This window comes from Balaenoptera ricei, chromosome 21 (assembly GCF_028023285.1).
Source record: "Balaenoptera ricei isolate mBalRic1 chromosome 21, mBalRic1.hap2, whole genome shotgun sequence".
Taxonomy (NCBI): domain Eukaryota; kingdom Metazoa; phylum Chordata; class Mammalia; order Artiodactyla; family Balaenopteridae; genus Balaenoptera; species Balaenoptera ricei.
The window spans coordinates 19444148-19467370 of NC_082659.1; the positions used below are offsets into that span (position 1 = coordinate 19444148).

General features: G+C 35.2%; 1 protein-coding gene across 5 annotated transcripts in view; it reads right to left on the reverse strand.

Annotated features, from left to right (window-relative positions):
• Window positions 1-246: 246 nt before the first annotated feature.
• TUSC3 (tumor suppressor candidate 3) overlaps window positions 247-23223 on the reverse strand; it is a 192922-nt gene continuing 169945 nt past the window's right edge. The window contains exons 8-11 of one of the 5 annotated variants that reach the window (XM_059909465.1): window positions 17631-17705; window positions 13918-14008; window positions 7119-7181; window positions 247-721 (exon numbers count right to left, since the gene is read on the reverse strand). In XM_059909465.1, coding sequence (XP_059765448.1) covers window positions 7163-7181; window positions 13918-14008; window positions 17631-17705 — 185 coding nt within the window. In that variant the 3' untranslated portion in view covers window positions 247-721; window positions 7119-7162. Of the gene's footprint in view, window positions 722-7118; window positions 7182-13917; window positions 14009-17630; window positions 17706-23223 lie in introns of those variants that run through there. The other 4 variants (XM_059909466.1, XM_059909468.1, XM_059909469.1 and 1 more) reach the window with 4 other exon arrangements.

Below are 23223 nucleotides of genomic sequence, written 5' to 3' on the forward strand. Positions count from 1 at the left end.
TAGTTTTGTGGTTGTAAGTCTGGATTCTTGGGTGACACTTATAAAGTTGGAGAAGAATTAATTCCTAGTTGTGGTGTGTTGCTTTCGTTGCCTGATGCCTTGAGGCATGTTGATTTAGTCATGTTGGCTTTACATTTATATTCTGGGAAGGACCTCCATGTCCCAGCGTAGGCATCTGAGCACTGTTCATCCAGCTCCCTGTCCTATCTCCTTTATCTAGTTATGATGAATAATAACAAAACACTATTTGTAACCATACATGTCCTTTATACTGAAACTGCAGAAAGTATAATTTTTCAGTACATCACATATTTTCATGCATACACCTATCTCTGTACAATCCCAAGAATTAAGATACATTTCATAGTTTTCCTTTACTAACATTGTGGTTTTCTTTACTAGTGAGTGAACAGTTTAGAAGCATGAATTCATAACTGCACTGTCATTTATTTCAACCTATCGCATACAGTGAATATAATATGCTTGAAAAACACTTCAATGATGCCTTTGTTCTTTTCATATTAAATTTAACCATCCATGTCTATGAATTAAGTTTACTAGGAAAACTCACGTTTAAAAAAATTGTACAAGAAACAGCTGGATTATCACAATCAGCAAGGAAATGAACTCAAGTATTTGAACTAGTATGTCAGGAACACTTTGTCTTCATGGTAAACATTCACTTTATGCAAATCCCACTCGGCTTCATTTAATTAAAAAGCTGAAAAAGAAAGAAAATTCTGTGCTGAAAATAAAGAAAACACCATGTGCTTTTTATTCCATTCTAAATTAGTACATGTAAATATAAAATAAAAATGTCATAGTTACATTATTTCACCTCATTCTAATTTTTGTATCAGGGCAGTTTCTCTGAACTAGTTCCTGTAATGGGATCAGGCTTGTGGTAAGAATAGGTCAGGGGTGGAAGCAGTTGTTGATAAGAACTTGAACTTGTGGTGTTTATGTTTGAGTAACTTCTTTTTTTTTTTTTTAATAGTTGATTAACAATGTTGTGTTAGTTTCAGGTGTACAGCAAGATGGTTCAATTATACATATACATCTATCTCTTCTTTTTCAAATTCTTTTCCCATTTAGGTTATTACAGAATATTGAGCAGAGTTCCCTGTGCTATACAGTAGATCCTTGTTGGTTATCTATTTTAAATATAGCAGTGTGTACATGTCAATCCTAATCTCCCAATGGGTAACTTCTGTGAGCCATTCTCATTGTTAGCTAGACCATTAGTTAAATTGGCATTTAAACTGACAATGTAGGGGAAGAAAAGGGAATGGATTGAAACACATATTTGGAGTGGGCCATTTCAATGTCCTAAACAAAATATTTTTTTCTGGTTATTTAATCTATAATGCATTTCTTAAAATAACTAAAGACTTTTAAGGATTTTATAATTTCATTATATTGAACAGCCAAAAAAGAATGTATTATAAATCATAATAAAAATATCATCAGATTCTGATGAAACAACACAAATATGTATTTCTATATGTACATATAGAAATACAAGTAAAAAGTAACTATTTTTCCTCTCTTAACTTCCCTAAGCAAAACTTTAACCTATGAAAAGAAATTTAAGTTTGTAAAATCGTGAGTCAATTTAAATAACATTCTTTAAGCTTTTGTTGGTTATTCGTACCTTTCTGCTAACAGGTAGCAACTTTTTTTTCTAAAGTCTTGACAACATAACTTTAGGACAACCAGAGATGAAACAATTCTTAACTAAATATTAAAAAAATATATTAATGGTTACTATAGTTGAAAAGCCATGTAGTTGGGAAACTGTTCAAACTAGTAAGTTTAATACTTGAACATTTAAATTATAATATCCTAGGCATATGTTACTTCGTCTTTCTGAACCTCGGTTTCCTCATTAGTGAAAAGAACGGTTGTTTTGGATGATTTCTAAAGCTCTTTCCAGTGCTAATATTTTATAATCCTGGTGATACTATATGCTAATATTTTGTAATCCTGGTGATACTGTATGCTAAAAGTAAATATATGTATTATAAAACATTATATAAAATATTTAGACATATATTTTAAATATATGTTATCTATATTGGTTTACATTATATAATAAAGTAATTACGTAATACAAACTAAACTTTTTATTACTCTGTATCTGTTTCTGAGGAATTACTAAATTACAAGACAGAAATCATTGTGCTGATATCTAGATGCAACAAGACATTGCTTCTATTTTTTGAGATAATAAGTTATGACTTAAGTACTGCCAGGGTAACCAATGCCATGAAGAGTCAGAAGTAAAATTCCTCAGAACATTAAGATACAGATGCTGTTCAATCCACATAATCCTTAACAACACTGATGGCAAAGCGGGTACATATGTCACGTGTAGATGAACACTTCGGCTTTCTCTGTCCTCAATTAAAAGACTGCCCTGAAGATAAAGCTGACCGAAGAATAAGGGTTAATGAAAAAAGAAAACCTGATCATAAAATATTTAAAACTGTGATTAAAGTTGAAAAATTTATAACTTAAAAGAAACTGAGAATTCATAGTTTCTTTTTTTGTGTGAAAAATAGTCCGCACATTTCCAGCGAGGGAATACTAAAGATCACCTTTTAGCACTGCTATAAAAGTATTACCACCATAAAAGCAAGAATAGTAATATGACCTTTATGGTCATTTTATACTTGCTACCTTTCTGGTGCTGGAAAGGTTAAAAAGGTTCTACAACGTTTTATATGTTGCTACACTCACAGAGTAAAAGGATCTTTGTATTTTCTTAATATTGAAATAGACTAAGAATCCTTAGTTACCAAGGTATTTGTTTACGCCAGGGTTTTTTCCAAACTGAAATATTTTTAGAAAACTGTTAAAATAATCTTTTTTTATATATTATTATGAAATGAGAAATACATATTTAATCTTGAACTGATCATTCTATTAATTGTACTAAAAGTTTAATCTAGCAGAGTACTATCTAATTTATATTTAAAATAATCTTTTTCATAAAGAGTTATAAGCATTTGTTCAAGACACCGGAAATACCTGAGGCACAAAAGTGTCAAATATTTTGTTAAGATGTTTCTTAGAAAAGTATGAACTATTATTCTCCAGGTAATCATTCAATAGTTCATGTTTGATTTTATTTTTTTATTATATAAATGTCCAAGTTGTGTTCCAGTATGAATGTTTTATACTGATTTCATCACTCAAGAAATAAGTTCCCTCATTTCTATGTATCAGGGTCTGACATACTTTTTGCTCTTCTCACATTTACCTGTCTAATGTTGATGTATCATCTAACGGTTCTCATAGATTCATGCTTCTAATACTGTTTGGATATTAACTTTCCTAATAAGGCGTATTATAAAACATATACAATGCTTTTGTATCATACTTAAAAACTGCTGAATGCTAAAAACTGAATATATTCCTCTTATTTGGAATGTATTTTTCAGTGTTGCAGTCTGTTTCCTCAGAGGGAGAAGCTGCCTTGGGTGCCATAATCAACTTCTGTCCACCCGCCGTCATGAATGAATCTCATGACAATTCATGGTAGTCTATACATGCGTAACACTGACTACCATGGCTGGCTTATTCTCAAGTGAATACATGCATGGTCAACCCTAACTCAGGTAGCAGTATAAGACGGATGCTACTTGGCAAGGGTATCGACCTGTACCCAGGAAGAACAGGTAGAGGCCAGGACCAGCAAATATGCCCCAGAAGCTCCCCTTCTCCTAGCCTAAAGGGATGCAAATATTCCCTTCTAGTGTGTAACTTTATTATTGCTTCAAGTACATCAGGGATGCCGAGGGGCCTTGTATATACAAAGTCAAAGCACTTCTCCCTTTAAGTCTGGCTCTCTGCTAATGCCCCCTCACAGTAGCAAATATTCAGGATTTAGATAAAAATGCAGTCCCTGACTTGCTGGGGAGTGATATTCCAAAAGTTCATAAACAAGCTTATTATCTGAAATCAAGTTTTTCTAGAGAAAGATTATTTAAAGTAGTAACTATTTCCTCAAATTCAGGGCCCCCAGAAGTCAGCTTCAATCAGTATTCAACAAGACTTACTGATCATCTACTGTATAGAAGAATATTATGAATAGAAGGGTGTTGCAAGAAAAGGAATGATTGAAAGTCATGGCCGTTATGTTTCTTCTCTAGAGGAGAGAGACCTGGATACAATAAAATATAACACAGTGACGCACTTGATAAGATGGCAAAGAACAATTTAAACAAGCAAACGAAGGAAAAAACTGGGAACAAGTGAAATGAAGGGATAACAGCCTAAGCGAAAGGAGCTGATGGAGGAAAGACAAATTATGAGAACAGATTCCGTGTGTGCCTTACGGCTAAACCAGGAGTCCGCACACTGTGAAAGGCCTGGAAGTCAATATTTTAAGCTATGCGGGCTGTAGGTCTCTCTCAGAATTACTAAATTAAGCTGCTCTAGGGCAAAAGCAGCCAAAGACAAGGCATAAACAAATGAATCTGGCTGTGTGCCAATACAACTCTATTCATGGACACTGAAGTTTGAATTTTATATAATTGCCACATCACAATATTCCCTTTTTTCCAGTGATTTAAACCTTTCTTTGGCAGTGGGCTAGACTTGGCCCAAAGGCAGTAGTTGCTAACCCTGCTGTAAACCACAGGGTGCAGTGAAGCCTGTGCTGGAGGAGGAAACAGACGGAAGCGAACTTTAACATACCCCTTCCCTAGGTTCCGAATGCATACAAGTCAAACTGCTGACATCCCAGCTTGAGTGTTGGGATCATAAAACATTTTATTTTATTCAGTTTCTTGATATTTTCTAGAAGGAACCTGTATGAAGTTTTCCTTCTTTCTGGTTAGCCATCACTGGATTTTGATGAAGCAGCAGCATAATCTGTGCATATCTTAAAAAAAATTCTGCATTACTCTCGAGTAAGTGATGGCTTATCGATGGTAACGACTAAACACGGAGATAAATTAGGAGGCTGGGTGATATTCTGAAAAAGATACTAGGTATATAAATTAAGACAGCAGCAGGGGGAATAGAAAGTGATGGAGGCCAAACTGACTCCAAGGTTTCTATCTTGTATGATTAAGAGAATAACAGTGTCGTAGGGAAAATGGGCAGGGCAGGAGACACAGGTTTGGAGCAGAGAGTTTGAGCTTGGCTTTGGGGTTGAGGGTGAGGGGTTAATGTGGTATTAAGGTCTGTTTCTAGATCTCAGGAGAAAGATCGGGATTTAGGATGTATATTGGGGACTGAGAAGTAATCTAAAAGGAAAAAGGAAGGTCCAAGAGTGCCATGTTACAAAATCCAGGGCATAACATGTCCAAGAGGAGCTAGTTAACTAAAGTCCTAGAAAGGTTACTCGGGTTGCAGAATGAGAAGAGACATCTGAATTTGGTTATTGGGTGGCTACTGGAGACCCATATTACATGTAATATGTAATGTTTGTTCCTTTTCTCTTCCTGTGAAATATCTGAACAGGCACCAAATAGTGGTTTGCACTTTGTTTTGACTTCTCTTAATTAATTTATCTGCTCCCCAGTGTTTTAAAAAACCAGAATGTATGCGGTGCGCTTGAATGAATGAATTCTGTCCAATTGGGAGCAGGTTAAATTCTCTACCAAGATCTTCAGCTGGACAGAATTTTCTTGTCTAATGTTCTCACTTCCTGTTCTCAAACTGGGAAAGAAGTCAGAAACCTCATGGTTATGTAATGGCACTCGGTCGCACAGAAATCACTTCTGTGGATAAGGGGCAGCTGCTCCGATTTCATCTTGGAGCCAAAGAAGTGCAGAAGGGAGGAAAAGCCTTGGTTCTTTACTCAGAACAAGGATAGGCCACTAGTGAACTCACTCCTGTTCCCCTGGCCTTGTAGCTAGTAGAACTTAATGAGTCACTGTTCTCAGGATTTTCTAACCTTTATATTCACAAGTGTTCTAAGGGGATGCAGGGAGAAGTAGTTATGGCTGTCAGCCAGGCCTCTTCAGCCAAAAGCCCTGGGGCTCTCTTCTTTGTAACAGAAAATTACCAAATCCAGAAAAGTCTTCAGGTCTGAAGTACATGATCTAAAATAAAGCCCTAAAGAAATTCAGGACTTTATTAGGAGTTGGGAAAGGGATCTTTGGGAATGGAAACGTTTCTATTGATATACCTACAGTTACGCAGGGTGAGAGCTGTCAAGTTTAACGACTGTTGAGGCCTCTTCTCTACAGCCTACAGAGCTGGGCACTTCGGAAGAGTCTGGATAACATTATTGTTACTATAACCAGGTGTGGTCAGAGACATGGATGCTAGGTCTGGGGGGAAAAGACCAATAAAGCTAGCATGTGGGGTAAGGTTGAGGGACAGGTGAACAACAGAACTTCTAGATCACAGGAGCTTCCTACTCTTTCCCTCCTTTCGGGGGTTGCTGAATGGTGGAGTTTCTGCCGGCATAAGAAAGTTGTGTTTGCACAGTGGAAATAACCCTCTAGAGCTTCCTTTGCTGTGTGTGTCTCTGCTCAGACCATGTGTTCTGAGGTTTGAGGGACTGCAGTGCAAAATCAAAAAGTCTGGACTCTGAGTTTTCTATAAAAATCACTTTGGATTTATACACAGGTTCCTAGTATCTATTTCTGAATTACCAAATGTTGATTAAAAAATCAGTGCGTGTTTAGAAGACTTGTATTTTATTATTCTGGATATTAAGGCTTATATTGTTTGTTAGTGGGAAAAGGCATTTGACTAAGTTTTTCCTCAGCAGAATTAAACATCTTTCTGTCAGTTGTTCTGCTTTCCTCCCTCAAGTAATAAAACAGAAGTAACCAAATAGAAATTATATTTTGTTTGAAGTGGTGGGCATATGCATGCATATGAATATTATTGTTTAAAAAAACATACTGTGTTTGTCAGTGGTTAATTCCATGGGTCAAAGTCTATTGCTGGAAATTTTTATCTGAGGGCTTGTCCCTGTAGCAGCTAAGTACAACAGCGTAAGGCTGGGATACGAGCTCGCATAGTTCTAAGTTATCTTGCATTTGTAAAACAATAGTTGGCCACAACTTGTCTTACTTATGAGATAAATATTATGGTTGTTATCCGAAAGATGAGGAAAACTGAGGCTCAGAGAAGATGAAAAGACTTGCCTGAGGTTACAGTTTTAAAGTGCCATGGTCCAAATCACATCTTCTCACTCAAAGTCCAGATCACTTTCCAATACACCACAGTGAAATACAACAATATGGAGAAAATAGTCCTTAAGATTCGATTTCCATTTGTACAATAGTATTACAAAGATTTAGCACTGTATTCTTTATGTAGATAAGATAGGACACACACAGCGATGCCGCTATAGCACTCCATCTCTTCTCTGAACCACCTCTAAGTCTTTGGTCCTTTACGTCATTCTTCAAAGCTGGAACTCAGCATCAGAAAGGCAATCCCAGTGAAATTCTTATCAATGATACATATTGTGGATTGATCACCACACCATTTCTGTATTTTCTTTTGGTATGGCTCAAGATTGTGTTTTATATTTTCCCTACAGATGAAAGATCTACATCTAAGTAAGATGTAGAAAGGAAAGTGATATTGTTACATAGTGTACGTCCTGGGATTTTTTGCCTTGCTGTGCTTGTTCACTAGCATACTTTTCTCAAAATTCATTAGGAATATCTTTCATGTCTAGCTTTTATTCTGTACTTTCCCTTACTGAATGTCAATCCTTTTTTTGGTTATTCATCATCTCTCAAAGTAACCAAAGCCATCATGAATTACAAGTATCTTGTTAAGACAATGGAATAGTTTCTATGTCCATTGTAAGCTTAATTAATACATATTTTTATATTTACTTTTGATGCCAGCCAGCTCAGGATCATTTTGAGGTTGCAATAAGTATCTTTAGAGCCCAGGTTTCTGGAATAATGTTTACACACTCCACACACCCCTCTAGGTGTGTGGAACAACCCAACAACTCCATGGGGTATCATGTGATGTGAATTCCACCTTCTGGAGTTGTGCAATGTGGCAAACCAGTACTCTTCTCTCCACTATGTTTCTATCTTAATGGTTCCTGTTGCAGTTAGATAAGGAATAAATAAAAAATGTTTTTGAATAAACATATTCAATTAACAAGTATATGATGAGCACCTACTATGTGCACAACACTCTGGAGATATAAAAAAGGCATTTCCAAGGACCTTCTCTAAAATACCTTACGATACTCTAGGATGAAAAGAACTGCAACACACAAAAGTTATATATGAATACTTAATGAAAAATGTAACATGGTAAGGTGCTACTGAATAACCAAGTGCTGAAATGGCTAGTACAGGCAAGAGGTAGGTTAAGTAATTACTTCTGAGAACCTACTACCTTTCAGGCACTACAAATTGATTATATAATTTATCCCCTCAAAATTCTCAGATAGGTATTAATTATTATGCCAAGTTTACAGACGAAGAAACAAGCTTAACAAAGCTGTTATCCAACCCCATAACACTACTTTTAGAGGTGAAGAAAAATGAGACTCAAAAGTTAAGTAACTCCAAGTCCCAAAGTTAGTGAAGAGAACGGTAGATTCAAACTTGGATCCGTGTGACTGCAGAGCCAGAGTTCTTAACTAACATACAAAATTACATACTGAATTTGAACTCAGATCTTGTGATTCTAAACATTATTTTTCCATTATACCGTACTACCTCTCAAAGACAACCAAAGATTCGTAAACAGGAAGCAAAGTGACAGAATTAGTAGAGAATGTTTCATGCTGTTTTCCTACTAAAACAGAGACTTGATATGTCAGATAGTTTTATAGAAATTTTTTGAAGAAAACTTTGAATCAAAGAGTGTCAGTGGAAAACAGTGGGAAAGTAATTACCCATAATGGAAGACTCTCATGTATGACCACTAGCACTTTACTCTTCTTAGAAAATGGAATAAGCCCTAAAGTTAATCTTTATTTAATACACAAGATGAATTCAGTGCTATCACTAGAATAAAATTCCTTCTTTTTCTGAACTATGGCTCAGATGGTAATTACATCAAATTCTTAATAATCTTTGATATTTCACTGATAATTTCAAGGGATTCGAGAGCCCAATGAAGTTCATCAAAAGGTTCAGGGAAAATCTGTTCTTCACCCAACTGAACCATGCAAATAAAAAACAACAGTTGCCAATCCCAAACTCCCTAACAACAACAACAACAACAACAACAAAAAGACAAAAAATAATTGTAAATCACTATATTGTACACCTGTAACTTATATGATATTGTACATCAACTATACATCAAAAAGAAAGTGAAAAAAAAACCCCCAAAACAACAACAACAAAAAAACCCCCAAAACAACAGTTGCTTAATCTTTAGCGTAAAAAAATCCTGCTTAGGAAAAATTAAATATAAATGTGTAAAATCTTTATATCAGAACTAATGAGAATAATTAGCATCAAAGAGTTATTGAGTAATTAATACTATGTGCCCTTTACTAAGTACCAGGCAATGTGCTAAGTGATTTACATCATGTAATCTTTACAAATGTCAAAGTATGTAAACATTTCCCATTTACAAATGAGAAAACCAAGGTTTAGAAAAGTTACTTAACTTTCACTGAGCTAGTAACAGGTAGATCAGGGATTTAAATGAGGAAAGTTTGCTTATTGAAACTTAAAGATGATCTGGGAGAATTTAGTGATGGCATGAAACGTGTTGATACTGTGGGAAAAAACCCTTAAGACTAAAATGTGGGGAAGATTTAAGGAAATAGAGTAAACATGTAACAGACTTTTATCCCTTTCAGCAAGTACATAGACCAAAACCAAAAAATATAGCAGTGTGAAGTACTCAGAAAATAGGAAGCGCATGAATGTTTAAGGTTTTGTGAGGTTTAAAATTAAAATAAAAATGAAAAGCAAAAAGATCATTCCATATAGAAGAAATTAAAGGTTGTATATCAGACAATTCAAAATTGTGAGGAAATAAAAAATTAGTTTTAAAATAAATCTGGACATAGTTCTGTGCATCAGAGGCATTTCTTGGTACAAAGGTTATAATTCACAAACCTAAAACACAGATATCAAAGCCTACCAAAGGCTGGGACATTACACCCAAGAGAGTACTTTGGCATTGGAGCCAAAGCCCCTGGCTAAAGGTGTTTTTCAGTTAGTAGATGGTGTTATGTTCAAATATGCATTTTCAGTAAAGGACATCTCTTGTCTTATCCAAAGTACTGGTATTACCTAAAGTAGGTAGAAGTGGGAGGTTTTTCCATTCTTTTTGAAGAAAACTGTTTATTTGTCCTGGCAGCTCATCTCAAATCAAGGAAATGGTCTTGGTTGAGAAAGTCTTCTTTTTTTTTTTTTTGCAAGCCTAATTCAATGTATGTCTGGCACAAAGGATTGGATTGATTTAGCTCTTGGTCACCAGGGTTTATGATTCATTATACTAGGCACTAGCTCTCATTGAAGATGGACATCCACAATGTCTTTTCAGAAGTACCCAGGCCAGGACATACCTCTGGAATATGGAATACCTTTCCTCTTGCTATAATGATGGTATCCAGTATCTCATTTTCTCATTCCCTACAAACTACTTTTATCCGATAGGAGCAATATTTGGTTTGGTTTTTATTTATCAAATACTGTAATGCTGGTGCCACAGACACATGCTTCTGGGAATGCAAAGTGTTCCTTCAGAATGTGGTACTATGTTCATAACTGACCAAACCTCTCCCATAGGATAATTCAGTGGGAAATCGTCTCTTTTCCTTTTTTATTAACGTGTCATCTTTCAACTATTCCCAGAATTATTTCTCTTGTCCTTTCTTTCATTTATTCCCTCTCTCACTCTGGCTTTTGCTATCACCTTTGCTTTCTCTCCAGTGAACTAGTTGGACAGAAATTTTTTTCACTATACTGCCAGGTTTTTAGAACTTAGCTCAGGATTTATCCAAATCCCTGGTATATATACTCTCTCCAGTCCTTTTGGCAACACTTGCTCTTGATGTTAATCATCTATTTATTATCATAGTCATTCGTAAGAGAACTGATAAAATTTCTGAGAAAAAACCTTATTCTGAAGGACAGTGATGCAGTGGATTAAAAACAAACCCCAAAGCAATACCTACCATTACTAAAGTAACTCTGGCATATATCCACGTGTTAGACTAATAAGAGAATAAAGCTTTTCAGATGCAAAGTTGGTATTTTTTGCTCATAATGCTCCCCTCTCCCATATTTTGTTAGCTCAGAGGGATGCTGTAAATGTAATGAAGGGAACACATATAACCTATTCTATCAACCTGACAAGGCAAGAGAATTTGATGATGAATGATTGGACAGGTATGAGCTAGGAGGGCTAGAAGGATTTATGGAAGCGTGATGAACGACGCATCGCTATATCCATGGAAAAGACAGAATGCAGAAAAGCAGATACGAACAGAAGTTCTTAAGAGGCTGAAGAGGAATATTAGAAATCTTTGAAGTGATATAGGAAGAGATGAATAAACTAAAAGAATGATTTAAACTGGGCAGTGAAAGAGCTGGATGGCTAAGTCCTGCAACAGCGCAGCAGACAGTGGAGCTAGCAAGAGTGGAGGCCAAAGCCAGGATCCTGCCTTCACGTCTCTGTAATGACATGTCACAGTCTTTCAGTGCACTGGGTTTCCCAGGCTTTTTTGCTGAGCTCTGTTCTGATTCTGTTTCTTGGCAGCTCCTTTTAGGGGTTTTCATCTAAACTATGTCAAATTTCATATTCACCAACCACTCTTGGGCGTGATTTCCATCTGACCTCTTACATCTCCACTTCCAGCCCCGTGAGGCCAGCTAACGGCAAGCCCAGTCCTTGTTTAGCCTGGTGGGCCCTCGACAAGGGAGTGTGACTGTGGCCCAGTAAGAATGGTTGATGCCACACTCATAAAGAAATAAGCATATACTCTGGTTCAGAAATGCTTACTATGAATATCTAGGGTGAGGCCTGGAATAGGTATTTTGAAAAGCTTCCCAGGTGATTTACATGTCCACTCCTGGTAAAGAATCAGAGGATTAGAGACTTATACTACTAAATGACAATTACTTCTTGGGAAAAAAGTACAAACTTAAACTCTTCATATCATAACAAAATAGTGTTGTCAAATGTAACATTATTCTATGGAACGAGAAAAACAACTTTTCTCTACTTGTTCTAACATAGCAATATAATGACTAGGAAAATCTAGATAGGGGATGATATTCTTGTTAGATTTTGATGCTCTGATGTATAAGGGAAGCTGGAATTCGCTCTTTACCTTCCCCTGTTTTCTGACCGTCAACTACATAGGTTTTTTAAGAATCGCACAACATCCCTTACTATACTTTACCTTTTATTAAAATAGACACCTTTCATGGACACTGTAAATGCTGTAGGTTGAAATGAATTAATTTAACTGTTTTTGGCACCCTGAATAAAAACTTAAGAGAAATAGAAATACTCTTCTACAGATTCCATCAACAGAAAACATGCAAGTCAAACTAAGACTCCAGTCATACAGAACCGTGATTCTCAGTCTTAGGGTAGGGGAAAAAGAAGAACATAAACTGCATCTTTCTTGGGCGTACTTAATCTGGGATTTGATTAGTCTGATTTCACATTTTCAAAACCAAAATCAGATAGCCAGCCAATGTCAAGAATAAAATCAAGAAACTGGAGGCTTTAATTGCCTTTCTTATTACTCTTCTTGCCCTCAGAACTAATGTTTTTTAAAAATTCACTTACGCTGCAGGCAGGATTAAAGGTAGATGGCCACACAGCTCAGATCTGATACTCACATTTCTTCCACTCCTTTAGTACATTTATTTTTAATGGGTGTGAGAAGAAGAGATTGGAAATGTGCCTCTGTCTATATGAGAAAACAGAGAGGTGGGGTTGAAGCATCTTACTCTTCATTATAAGCCCATAATCAGATCTCTGTCACAGGAGTAGTTCTGTGCCCCAGAAAAAGCTATACATTGCTGCCATCACCTATGTAGAAACATTCTCTTAATATAATTGCTCAGTTGCAAAAGGGATGTAAGGTATGAGATTTTATTTTCTATCAATATATCATCAGTTCTACTATCTCAACAGAAAAGAGTTTTCAAAATCTCTGAGAAAGGAAATACAGCACCTTTACTTATTAATTAGAGAGAAGGATGGGTTATTAGAAGGACTCCCTAGAGAAAGAGAAAGTGGAATATTGATTCCTTTGAGAGAAGCTGAGGGAGGAATGTGGTCAAGAAATGAATCTGCCTAATTCATGACCTGGACGACTCTAATCTGATCTAATCATCAGTTGTATTTTGCTTTAGTGAAAAGTATACTTTGGTTATAATAACATCATTTTAGAACGAATTTTCAACATCTTTCCATCCCCAATTATGAAAATATGTTGGTGAAAATCTTAGGAGATACTCATTATACAGCTTCCAGTGACCAGACATTATTTTATCATTTAATTTTCCCTTTCAAGTTTGCTTTTCTTATTTGAAAAAAAGCTAAAACTTTGCAGAATTCAAAAGATGATGCAGTTTATTGGACACTGAACAGTAGATTTTATGAGAAAAAAATTTTGCAAATGAAGTAAAAATCATGATGGACAGGCAAACCAAGACAAGAAGAAATTCTGATAAATTCCACAAAATGTAAAACATTTTGTTATATGTTTATGTACATATGTAATATGCATATAACATGTATCTCTAAAATAAAACTATACTATGCTAGGGAGCAGGAACCATGCCTTATATCTCCTCCATATAGTCTATGCAGAACACATGGCAGGTGCTCAAAAACTTGCTTAACAGAGCTTAAAGTCACTTGGCAAATAAGTTAGCTACTTTATATTAATCCTTAAATATATATTAACCATTGAAATTCTATTTATTCTATTAGTTAAAAATGAAAACAGTCACATTAGTATAATGATATTACCTGTAAGGGTAGCCGTGGTACTTGGAACGAAATATTGAAAGTAGAAAACTGAAGAAGAAGACCACCAGGCCTAATCCCACTAGACAAATGACTAGAAAGAGACAGAAAACTCCATTGGTCTAGACACACACAACCCAAATGTTTATATTCTTTAAATGCATTCAGTTAATTACAGTATACTTACATGTAACAGTTCATGGCACATACAGGTACAACAAACCAGATAATCATTATTTTCCACATTCTTCTCAATGAAAATGTACTATTTGGGGTATGAAAACAACCAAAGTGACTGATCTAAGTCTTCTGGTGGTTTTCTTCTCTTACAGAATTCCTACAAGTACTAAAATGCCCCCAGAGGGATCAAAACAAAACACAACAAAATATGTGATAAACCGCAAACAAGATTATCAGCCCCTGCATTGTGAAGTACTGGCTATATTAGCAGAGACATTTGCATTATTAGAATGTGCAATATAATTTTATTTTCAGATGCCATGGAGTATTTACAAAGAAATGTAATTTTAGGTTATTGGCTAGATTATTGCCTCAGTAAAAGCCTGTTACTTACAAATAACAGTTCGTCCCAGCGCGCTGAAGGCTAGGAACAAAAGCTTGGGGAGTGAGAAAATATGAACTCTGTGACAGTCAAAGCAGGAGAAAATCCCCCTAAGTAGCTGGTAATAGTGTCACGGTATTACTGTTTGTTTGTTTTACAAAGGAACACACGGTGTATGTTACAGCAGAATGTGCTTAGGCTGTGGTCTAGGTTTTCAGTATCACTTTGTCCAAGGCAAGTTGACAACAGGGAAATTTCTTTTCCTTTCTGTTATGGTTAGGAAGATTTTACTCTAAATTAGATGACTAATCAAATATATATAATATATATAATAAAAATGTATGCAAACACATATATTGGATTTTAATTAAATAAGATACATTGCTATTAGTAAAATAAACAAAACATAAATGCTTAAAAATCTGAGCCAACTAAATGCAGGTATGTTTAGAATAAAAGAAAACATAGGTATATTTAGAGAAATAGAAATTTATTTAAATCTGTTCTGTAAATACGTAGAAATTAGTTCTCTTAATAAGAAATAGCTAACCGTCTCTTAAGAATAAAACATTTGCGCGATACTTGTATCCTTTCGTTAGTTTCAGGGAATTCTTTAAAAACACTGAAATATCTAATATAATTAATTATAAAAGAAAGGGGAAGACAAAAGAGATTAAACACACTAAGACAGAAGGAAACAAGGAAGATTAAACGGTTCTATATGCTGCTATAGTGATGAAATACGATTTTTAAATTATTCTAGCATATAAATTAGACCAGGTTTAGTTACAATCCTGGAAATCAGGGAGTAGATAAGGTATGGCATTGTTAAAACATGGTCTAGAAATCTGTCAGTTTTCTTTCAACTCTGTAGGAATACCATTCTCTCAGTTTTGAGAACAAATTGCGAAAAGTCCTAAGTGCTTAATAGCGTTGAGCTGCAGCCTCTGTGGCATTTCATTTCAGATAACACTCATGAAGGTGAACTTCAAATGAATATTGGCAGAAAGCAAAGCAAAACAGTTGCTGAATACCGCAAAAATGAAAAACACCTTTTTTTCCTTAAATTGTGTAATGTCCAAGTATGACAGACACTAGCCACTAGACATAGCAACTGTGCTTACAATAATCTTAGTAAACCCAGAATTAATGACATGATGCTTTACTTTATACCTTCCTACATTTGGCATTACCAAATACTTCTTCCTTTCCTCTGTCTTTTTCTCCAGAAGCTGAGTAAAACACTTTTTCACTCCCTTTGCCGCTTTTGGTAGCCTCATCTGATTGTGTTCGATGGGAAATAAGCCTCAAAATGTGGTCAAGTAAGACAGAGTATATTACTTGATTCTATGCAGTGAAACAAAATAATGCTACTCAAGTACTTGCACGTGGGGGAGAGGACCCGAGACAGGTGACCCAACAAACCACTGCAGCCCATATGAGATAACATACTTGTGAGAAGAAAATGCTATGATGACACAGATGCATTCTGACCTGGGCAATAATAATCACAGTACTTGTATTATATCAAAAATAAAAATCACACTGGAATCAAAAGGGATAATTTAAAAATATATTTCACATTCCCCACCCCTTCTGTCTGTCTCTCCCCCGCCACTCTCACACATTCACGCACACACACACTCACGCACAGACACGCACACACACACACACTCACACACTCTCACACACACACACACACACACACACACACTCACACACTCTCACACACACACGAATAAATAAACTGGCAGTGGGTGGGGGCTGGAGTGATTATTTATATATATATATAATTATAGACCTGCGATTAAAAAATTACTACATATTTCTTACTATTTTAATATGAAGGATACATGATAAATATATAAACACATAAGAATTTGTCCTTATAAATATTACTTGTCAGTCCCAAGAACGTCACATTCATTATTCAAAACATAAATCATAAAATGATGTTCTGAACAATGATCAACTAAAGAAAGTAATGCGTTCGTCGCTTGTGTAGTTTCTAACAGTGTATAGATGGCATCATGGGAAAACAGAGGGTAGACTAAAGTGTCTGTTACATCCAAAACATTTCAACACTTAAGATACCTAAGAATTATATTTAGAAACCACTATGACTGACTTACATACATGTCACCATAACTAAAATTCCCATTAAAAAGTCTGGATTTTTATTTTAAACTTCTTAATAAATTATGAGTCTTTTCCAGATGCCTGTGTTCCTCACACATACATTCTGTGTTTTAAAAAGGGTTCAGAAATGCAAAGCATATTGAGAAAAACCTTAATTATAGGTTTCTGGAAGCATAATCATAAACTCACATAGGGACTTTATATTAATTATAGAAAGATCTGTGGCAGGAAATACTGAATTTAAGGCTGTCCATCCTTTCCTAACCTATGCTCCTCAGGGCAGAAGATTTTTCCCATGTGTTTTTTCCCTTTTCCTGCCAAAAATATGTTACTTTATAAACATGTATTCTTTTTCTACAACTCCCTGAGAGGAACAGTTCTGTCAAAGGATAAAATGTAGTCACCTTGTTAAGACATAGTGCCGGAACTTGGTAGAGTTGTAAATCTTGGAATATCATTGGAAAAGGCAAAGACACTGGAAAACATGGTATCACGAAATGCCCCCTTTCTAAATGTTGCTAAAAGGAGGTTTTGGAGGTAATCGGAAGTATAATATTTCAGGGTACAAGACCTATGCAAAAACTTCTCTGTCTGAGTCAGTCCTTGAATGCATACCTGATTCTTGTGGCACAGGGAACACATCATTAGCCAGTAAAACCTCTGAAGACTCTGCCCGCAGAATTTTCCACCTCTTCCTGTAGGGTGGACATGACTACAGAGACTACAACTTCAGCAGAGATGCGTCAGAGCACCCCAACCAAGGGTGCATAAGAGCTCTTCTTTATATCCAGTTCCACAGAAAATCACCCAGTCCCATTTTGGAAGAAATGTATTTTTAAGTATTTGCACACACACATCCAAGAAACAGAAAAAAGTAAGAAACACCACAACTGTCTTCAAACCAGAACATTTCTTTAGAAGTTCATTTACAGAGGACTTTTATCTATTTCCCATTTGATTTAAATGAAGCTTAAGACTAAAACAAACTTAGAAAAATACCAACACAGAGACTTACTCCGTCTTTTTCCAACATCGCCTTTGGATGTTGCCGCTTCATTTAGAAGAACCATCCCCATGGTGATAGCAGCATCTATAGTAGTTGTCAAGGAAACAGTAGAAATAGATGCAAATAAAATCTATTAATTTTTCTGGATCTGAACACAATGTGTTCTGTCCCAGAATGATTAAATTACAAACGCACACAGAGGTAAAGGCAATTTATTCTCTTTATATAACATAAGATTACTGCTCTTTGTGTATTTAATTAAATAGGCCTTAATTTTTAACTATATAACCTGAAACTTTGAGATTTTAAAGGTCTAATTCTAAATGCCCTTATATTCCAGAACTTTCATAGTGCATATGAATTATAAACTCTCAAAACCAATAATGGTATTTCACATTATACATAAAGATATACACCAGTTACAATTAGAATGACAATTTATTGGCAATCATAGAAAATCAGAATATATTCAGCATGGGTCCAACCAACCAACCTCAGTTGGACGCCTAATGCATACAAGAGAAAAAGCCACTACCATCCCCATGCAATACCATCCCCCTGCCCGACACACATGTATACCACTAAACTTTTAGGGAATCCACAAAAACACAGTTTGAAAACCTCTGAAATTTAGATTAATTACTAAGTTCTTTGTGTTTCAATCATGTCGTCATGGCCTGAAAGGACAAGGTAAGAGAATGAATGTTTTGCAGTAGCAGTATGTTAGTTTGTGGACTTAAAGAATTCATTATTCTTAAGGTGTTTTGGACAATTTACTGATATAAACTCCCTCAAGTCCAGAGTCATAGGAGGTTGCCAATAATAAAATAATTGAAAAATTAAAAGCTTGTATCACTCAAACTGCTGATACACAGGGAATTTCGACTGCTTAACTTAGTTCTGTGGAGCAGACTGATAGGACTGATGTAGATCCTTAATAAGGAATTAAATTAGGGTTCTCCTTTCATCTTTCTTGGGCAACACCCTTTTATATTCATGTAGAATTCTAATCTATACATTTATGTACATACTTGATCTACTGAAAATTCATGGAGTTCTGGATTATTTTAACTATCACAAAAACATTTTGTATAAATATTCAAAATATAAATGACACTTAAAAATGATTTTATATAGATAATGAAACAAATATTTCTTTTATGACACCATCTGCTCAGTAGTTTCCAAAATTCCTTTATAAAACAGGGAAAATCACAGTATGTTTATTTCTGGGGAAAACAAGTTTTAAAAATTTAAATGCTTTAAAATTTTAATGAGTAAAGCCATATAGTCAATATTCTCAGGATAAAACTGAATACATGAACATAATATACGTGTGTGTGTGTCTTATTAGCACACACAGACATAAATATGCACTTAGGAAGAAGTTATTTTATTAAGCAAATTATATTTTATTGGATATTAACTATGGTCACTCAAGTGTAATATATCCCTGTTAATATATCTTCATACGTGTTATTTTTACTACTGTCCCTCTGTAAATTGCTGATTATGTCGTAAACTATGTGACCTACATGCTGCTCATTTGATTGCTTTTGAACTTCACACAAATTCAAACAATGTTGTTACAAAATTGTAAGATTTTCATAAGAGTGTACCACATGTTATTGCTTCATCTTACTGATGGGCATTTGTTTCCAAATGTTTGCTATTTCAAATACTCCTACAAAGACTGTCTTTTTATATGTACACATGCAATATTTTTTTCTAGGGTCTACACCTAGAGGTAGAGTTTTTGAGAGGCTGATATGTGTATTTTCAAATTTACTAGGTATGATCATATTCTGTAAAACAAGTAGTGTTAAGAGTTTCCATTTTTCTTACATTGTCGAAGAAACGTTACGTTGGTATTGCTCAACTATTGATTTTATCAAATTGTTGAGTGGGGATCTGTATCAATAGTGAGTCTGAGTATCTTTCGATATGTTAATTCTTTTTTGTTTAATCTTTTGTATAGTGCTTATTTATTTATTTGTCCATTTTTCCATAAGCATACTTGCCTTTTCTTATTAACTTAGAAAATGCTTCACTTTTTTCTGGATATGAATTGATTAAAGTGTTACATATAGATTCTTCTACTTCGAAATTGTTTAGTTATGCAGAAGGTTTTCATTTTAGTATGGTCAAAATTATTCTTCTTTTGTGAGCTTTGGTTATTGTTTCTTGCTTATGAAACTAATTCCTACCCCTAAGTCTTAGAAATATTCTCTAGCTTTTCTTAACTGAAATATACAATATTATGTTAGTTTCAGGTATACAACGTAGTATCTGGACACTTGAATACACTAGGAAATGATCGCCACCGTAAGTCTAGTAACCATCTCTCCCATACAAAGTTACTACAGTATTATCAACCATACTCCTTATGTTGTGTATTACATCCCCATGACTATTTTAAAACTGTAAGCTTGTACCTCCTAATCTCCTTCACCTGTTTTGCCCAACCCGTCACCCACCTGCCCTCTGGCAACCACCCTGTTCTCTGTATCTATGAGTCTGTGTTTGATTTGTTCTGTTTTGTTTTGTTCATTTTTTAGATTCTGCATACAAATGAGATCATAAGGTATTTGTCTTTCTCTGACTTATTTCACTTAGCATGATACTCTTCAGATCCATCCATGTTGTTGCAAATAGCAAGATTTCTTTTTATTTAATGGTTGAGTAATATGCCATTGTGTATATATATGTATATATATATGTGCATATATGTGTGTATACACACACACACACACACACACATACACACACACCATATTTTCTTTATCCATTCATCCATTGATGGTCACTTTGGTGGCTTCCATATCTTGCTTATTGTAAATAATGCTACAATGAACACAGAGGTGCATATATATTTCAGAATTAGTGTTTTTGTTTTCTTCAAGTAAATAAAATATCCAGAAGTAAAACTGCTGAATCATATGCTGGTTCTATTTTTAATTTTTTTGAGGAACTTCCATACTGTTTTCCATAGTGGCTGTGCCAAATTAGATTCCCACCAACAGTGCACAAGGGTTCTGTTTTCTCCACATCCTCACCAACACTTGTTATTTATTAAGTTCTTGATGATAGCCATTCTGATGGGTGTGAGGTGGTATCTTATTGTGGATTTGCAGTTTCTTGATGATTAGCGATGTAGAGCATCTTTTCATGTGTCTGTTGGCCATCATATGTCTTCCTTAAAAAGAGGAAGTCCTCTGCCCATTTTTTAATTAGGTTGTTTGCTTTTTGATACTGAGTTGTATGAGTTCTTTATTATGATATTAACCCCTTATTGGATATATGATTTGCAAATATCTTCTCCCATTCAGTAGGCTACCTTTTCATTTCGTTGACTTTTTTTCAATGTGCAAAAGATTTTTAGTTTGATGCAGTCCCACTTGTTTGCTTTTGTTTCCCTTGCCTGAGGAGACAGATCCAAAAAATTATCGCTAAGACCTATGTCAAAGAGCATACTGCCTATGTTTTCTTCTAGGAGTTTTATAGTTTCAGGTCTTTAATCCATTTTGAATCTATTTTTGTATATCGTGTGAGAAACTGGTCCAGTTTCATTTTTTTGCATGTAGCTGTCCAGTTTTCCCAACACCATTTATTAAAGGGGTAGTCTTTTCCCCATTGTACATTCTTGCCTCCTTTGTTGTAGATTAATTGACCATAAGTGCACAGGTTTATTTCTGGGCTCCCTAGTTTGTTCCATTGATCTGTGTGTCTGTTTTTGTGCTTATACCATACTGTTTTTATAATATTACCATAGCTTTTTAATATAGTTTGAAATCAGGGAGCATGATACCTCCAGCTTTGTTGTTCTTTCTCAAGGTCGCTTTGGCTAATCAGGGCCTTTTGCAGTTCCATGCAAATTTTAGGATTATTTGTTCTAGTTCTGTGAAAAAATGCCATTAGTATTTTGAAAGGAATTGCATTGAATCTGTAGATTGCCTTAGGTAGTATGGACTTTCTAATATATCGTTAAAGTCAGTCAGGTAATGCCATTCTTCTCCTCAGAGCACTCTAATAGCTTTCCATCTCTCACTGAGTAAAATCTAAAGACCTCAGAATGACCCCAAGGCTGTACCTGATTTATATCCTGACCCACTTCCTACACTTCTCCGCCCTTGATTGCTCTGACTCATGTCCTTGGTATTCTTCCAACAAGAGGAACCCCTCTGCCTCAGGATCTTTGCAATTGCTATCCCACTGCTTGAATACTTTTCCCCCCAATGTCTATGTAACTCACTCCCTCACCTCCTTCAGGCTTTTGCTCCAATGACATCAGAGAAGCCTCCCTTGAACTCTGTACTTCTTTATCCTGCTTCTTTTTTCTCTGTTAACATTGTTTTTTAAAGAAATTTTAGATTCTGTATCTTTTTTATTCACTTATTGTCTCTGTCCTGTCACTACAAATGTTAGCCCCCAAAGGGTAGGAACTTTGTTTTGTTCACTATCTTACCCAGTACCAACTACTCTTTGATGTAGATACTGTAATATCATTATTATCCTCGGTTTACAAATAAGGAAACTGAAGCCACCAGAGAGGTCCAAATAACTTGTGCAAAGCCACAAAGCTAGTGACTAAAAGTTGCAAACCAAAAGAACATAGAAGGAATGAAGTAGGATGATGAGAGGGTTAGATGAAAACGATGAGGGAGAAGCAAAGGAACAAAATAGCTAAATCTATTTTAACATAATGTGTAAGCATAAAATTTTATGTCAAGTGAAAATGTACATAAACAATATAATCTCATCTCTTTAAAAACAAATAATAAGAGAAATGCAGGGAAAGAAAGATAATAAGTTGAAAGCAACTGTCTTGGGGTAATGAGGTTGTTGTGGGTTTTTGTTTTCTGTTATTCATATTCTACATAGCAGTAGTTTGCAAACTTTTTCTCTAAAGGGCCAGAAAGTAAATATTTTGGGCTATGCAAGCTGTATGGTGTATTGTTACTACTCAACTCTGCTATTGTAGTGCAAAGTAATCATAGACAATACACAAATGAAAAGGTGTGGCTGTGTTCCAATAAAACTTTATTTATAAAAATAGTAGACAGGCTGGATTTGGCCCTCGCTGGTCCTAGTTTGCCAACCCTTGCTATAGAGGATCTAAGACCATGCCAAAGATACTATAAACTATTATGTCTGAGAGGAAGTTAGCTTTGCTCTTACGTGAAAATAAAGAAATGAAAAACTTAGTAAACCCTTGTGTTATGATCTTGAAGTAGGAATTTTAAAGCAAAGGGATTACTGGATACAGGTGTTATGTACAACTCCAAGATAAAATATTTTATTAGAAAGCAGCAGGGTCAGGAACCAAGTGTGAGTTTGTGCTCAGAATGTTTTCTGCTAAAGTGAATTTTCTAGGCTTTAGCAAGGAATGAGCTGTGAACCTACTTTAAACTTGATGGCTGTAATTAAGATACATGAATTAAACTAAAATGGCTTTAAACTTGCCAACCCTCCTCTTTTATTTAAAGATACTTTTAAACTTAAGGACTTTGAGTATTGAGAATTATTTAGCTTAAGTTCTACTGTATCACTGAAAACAGTTTTGGCTAAAAGAAAGCCTACATAATACTTATCATTTCGGGAA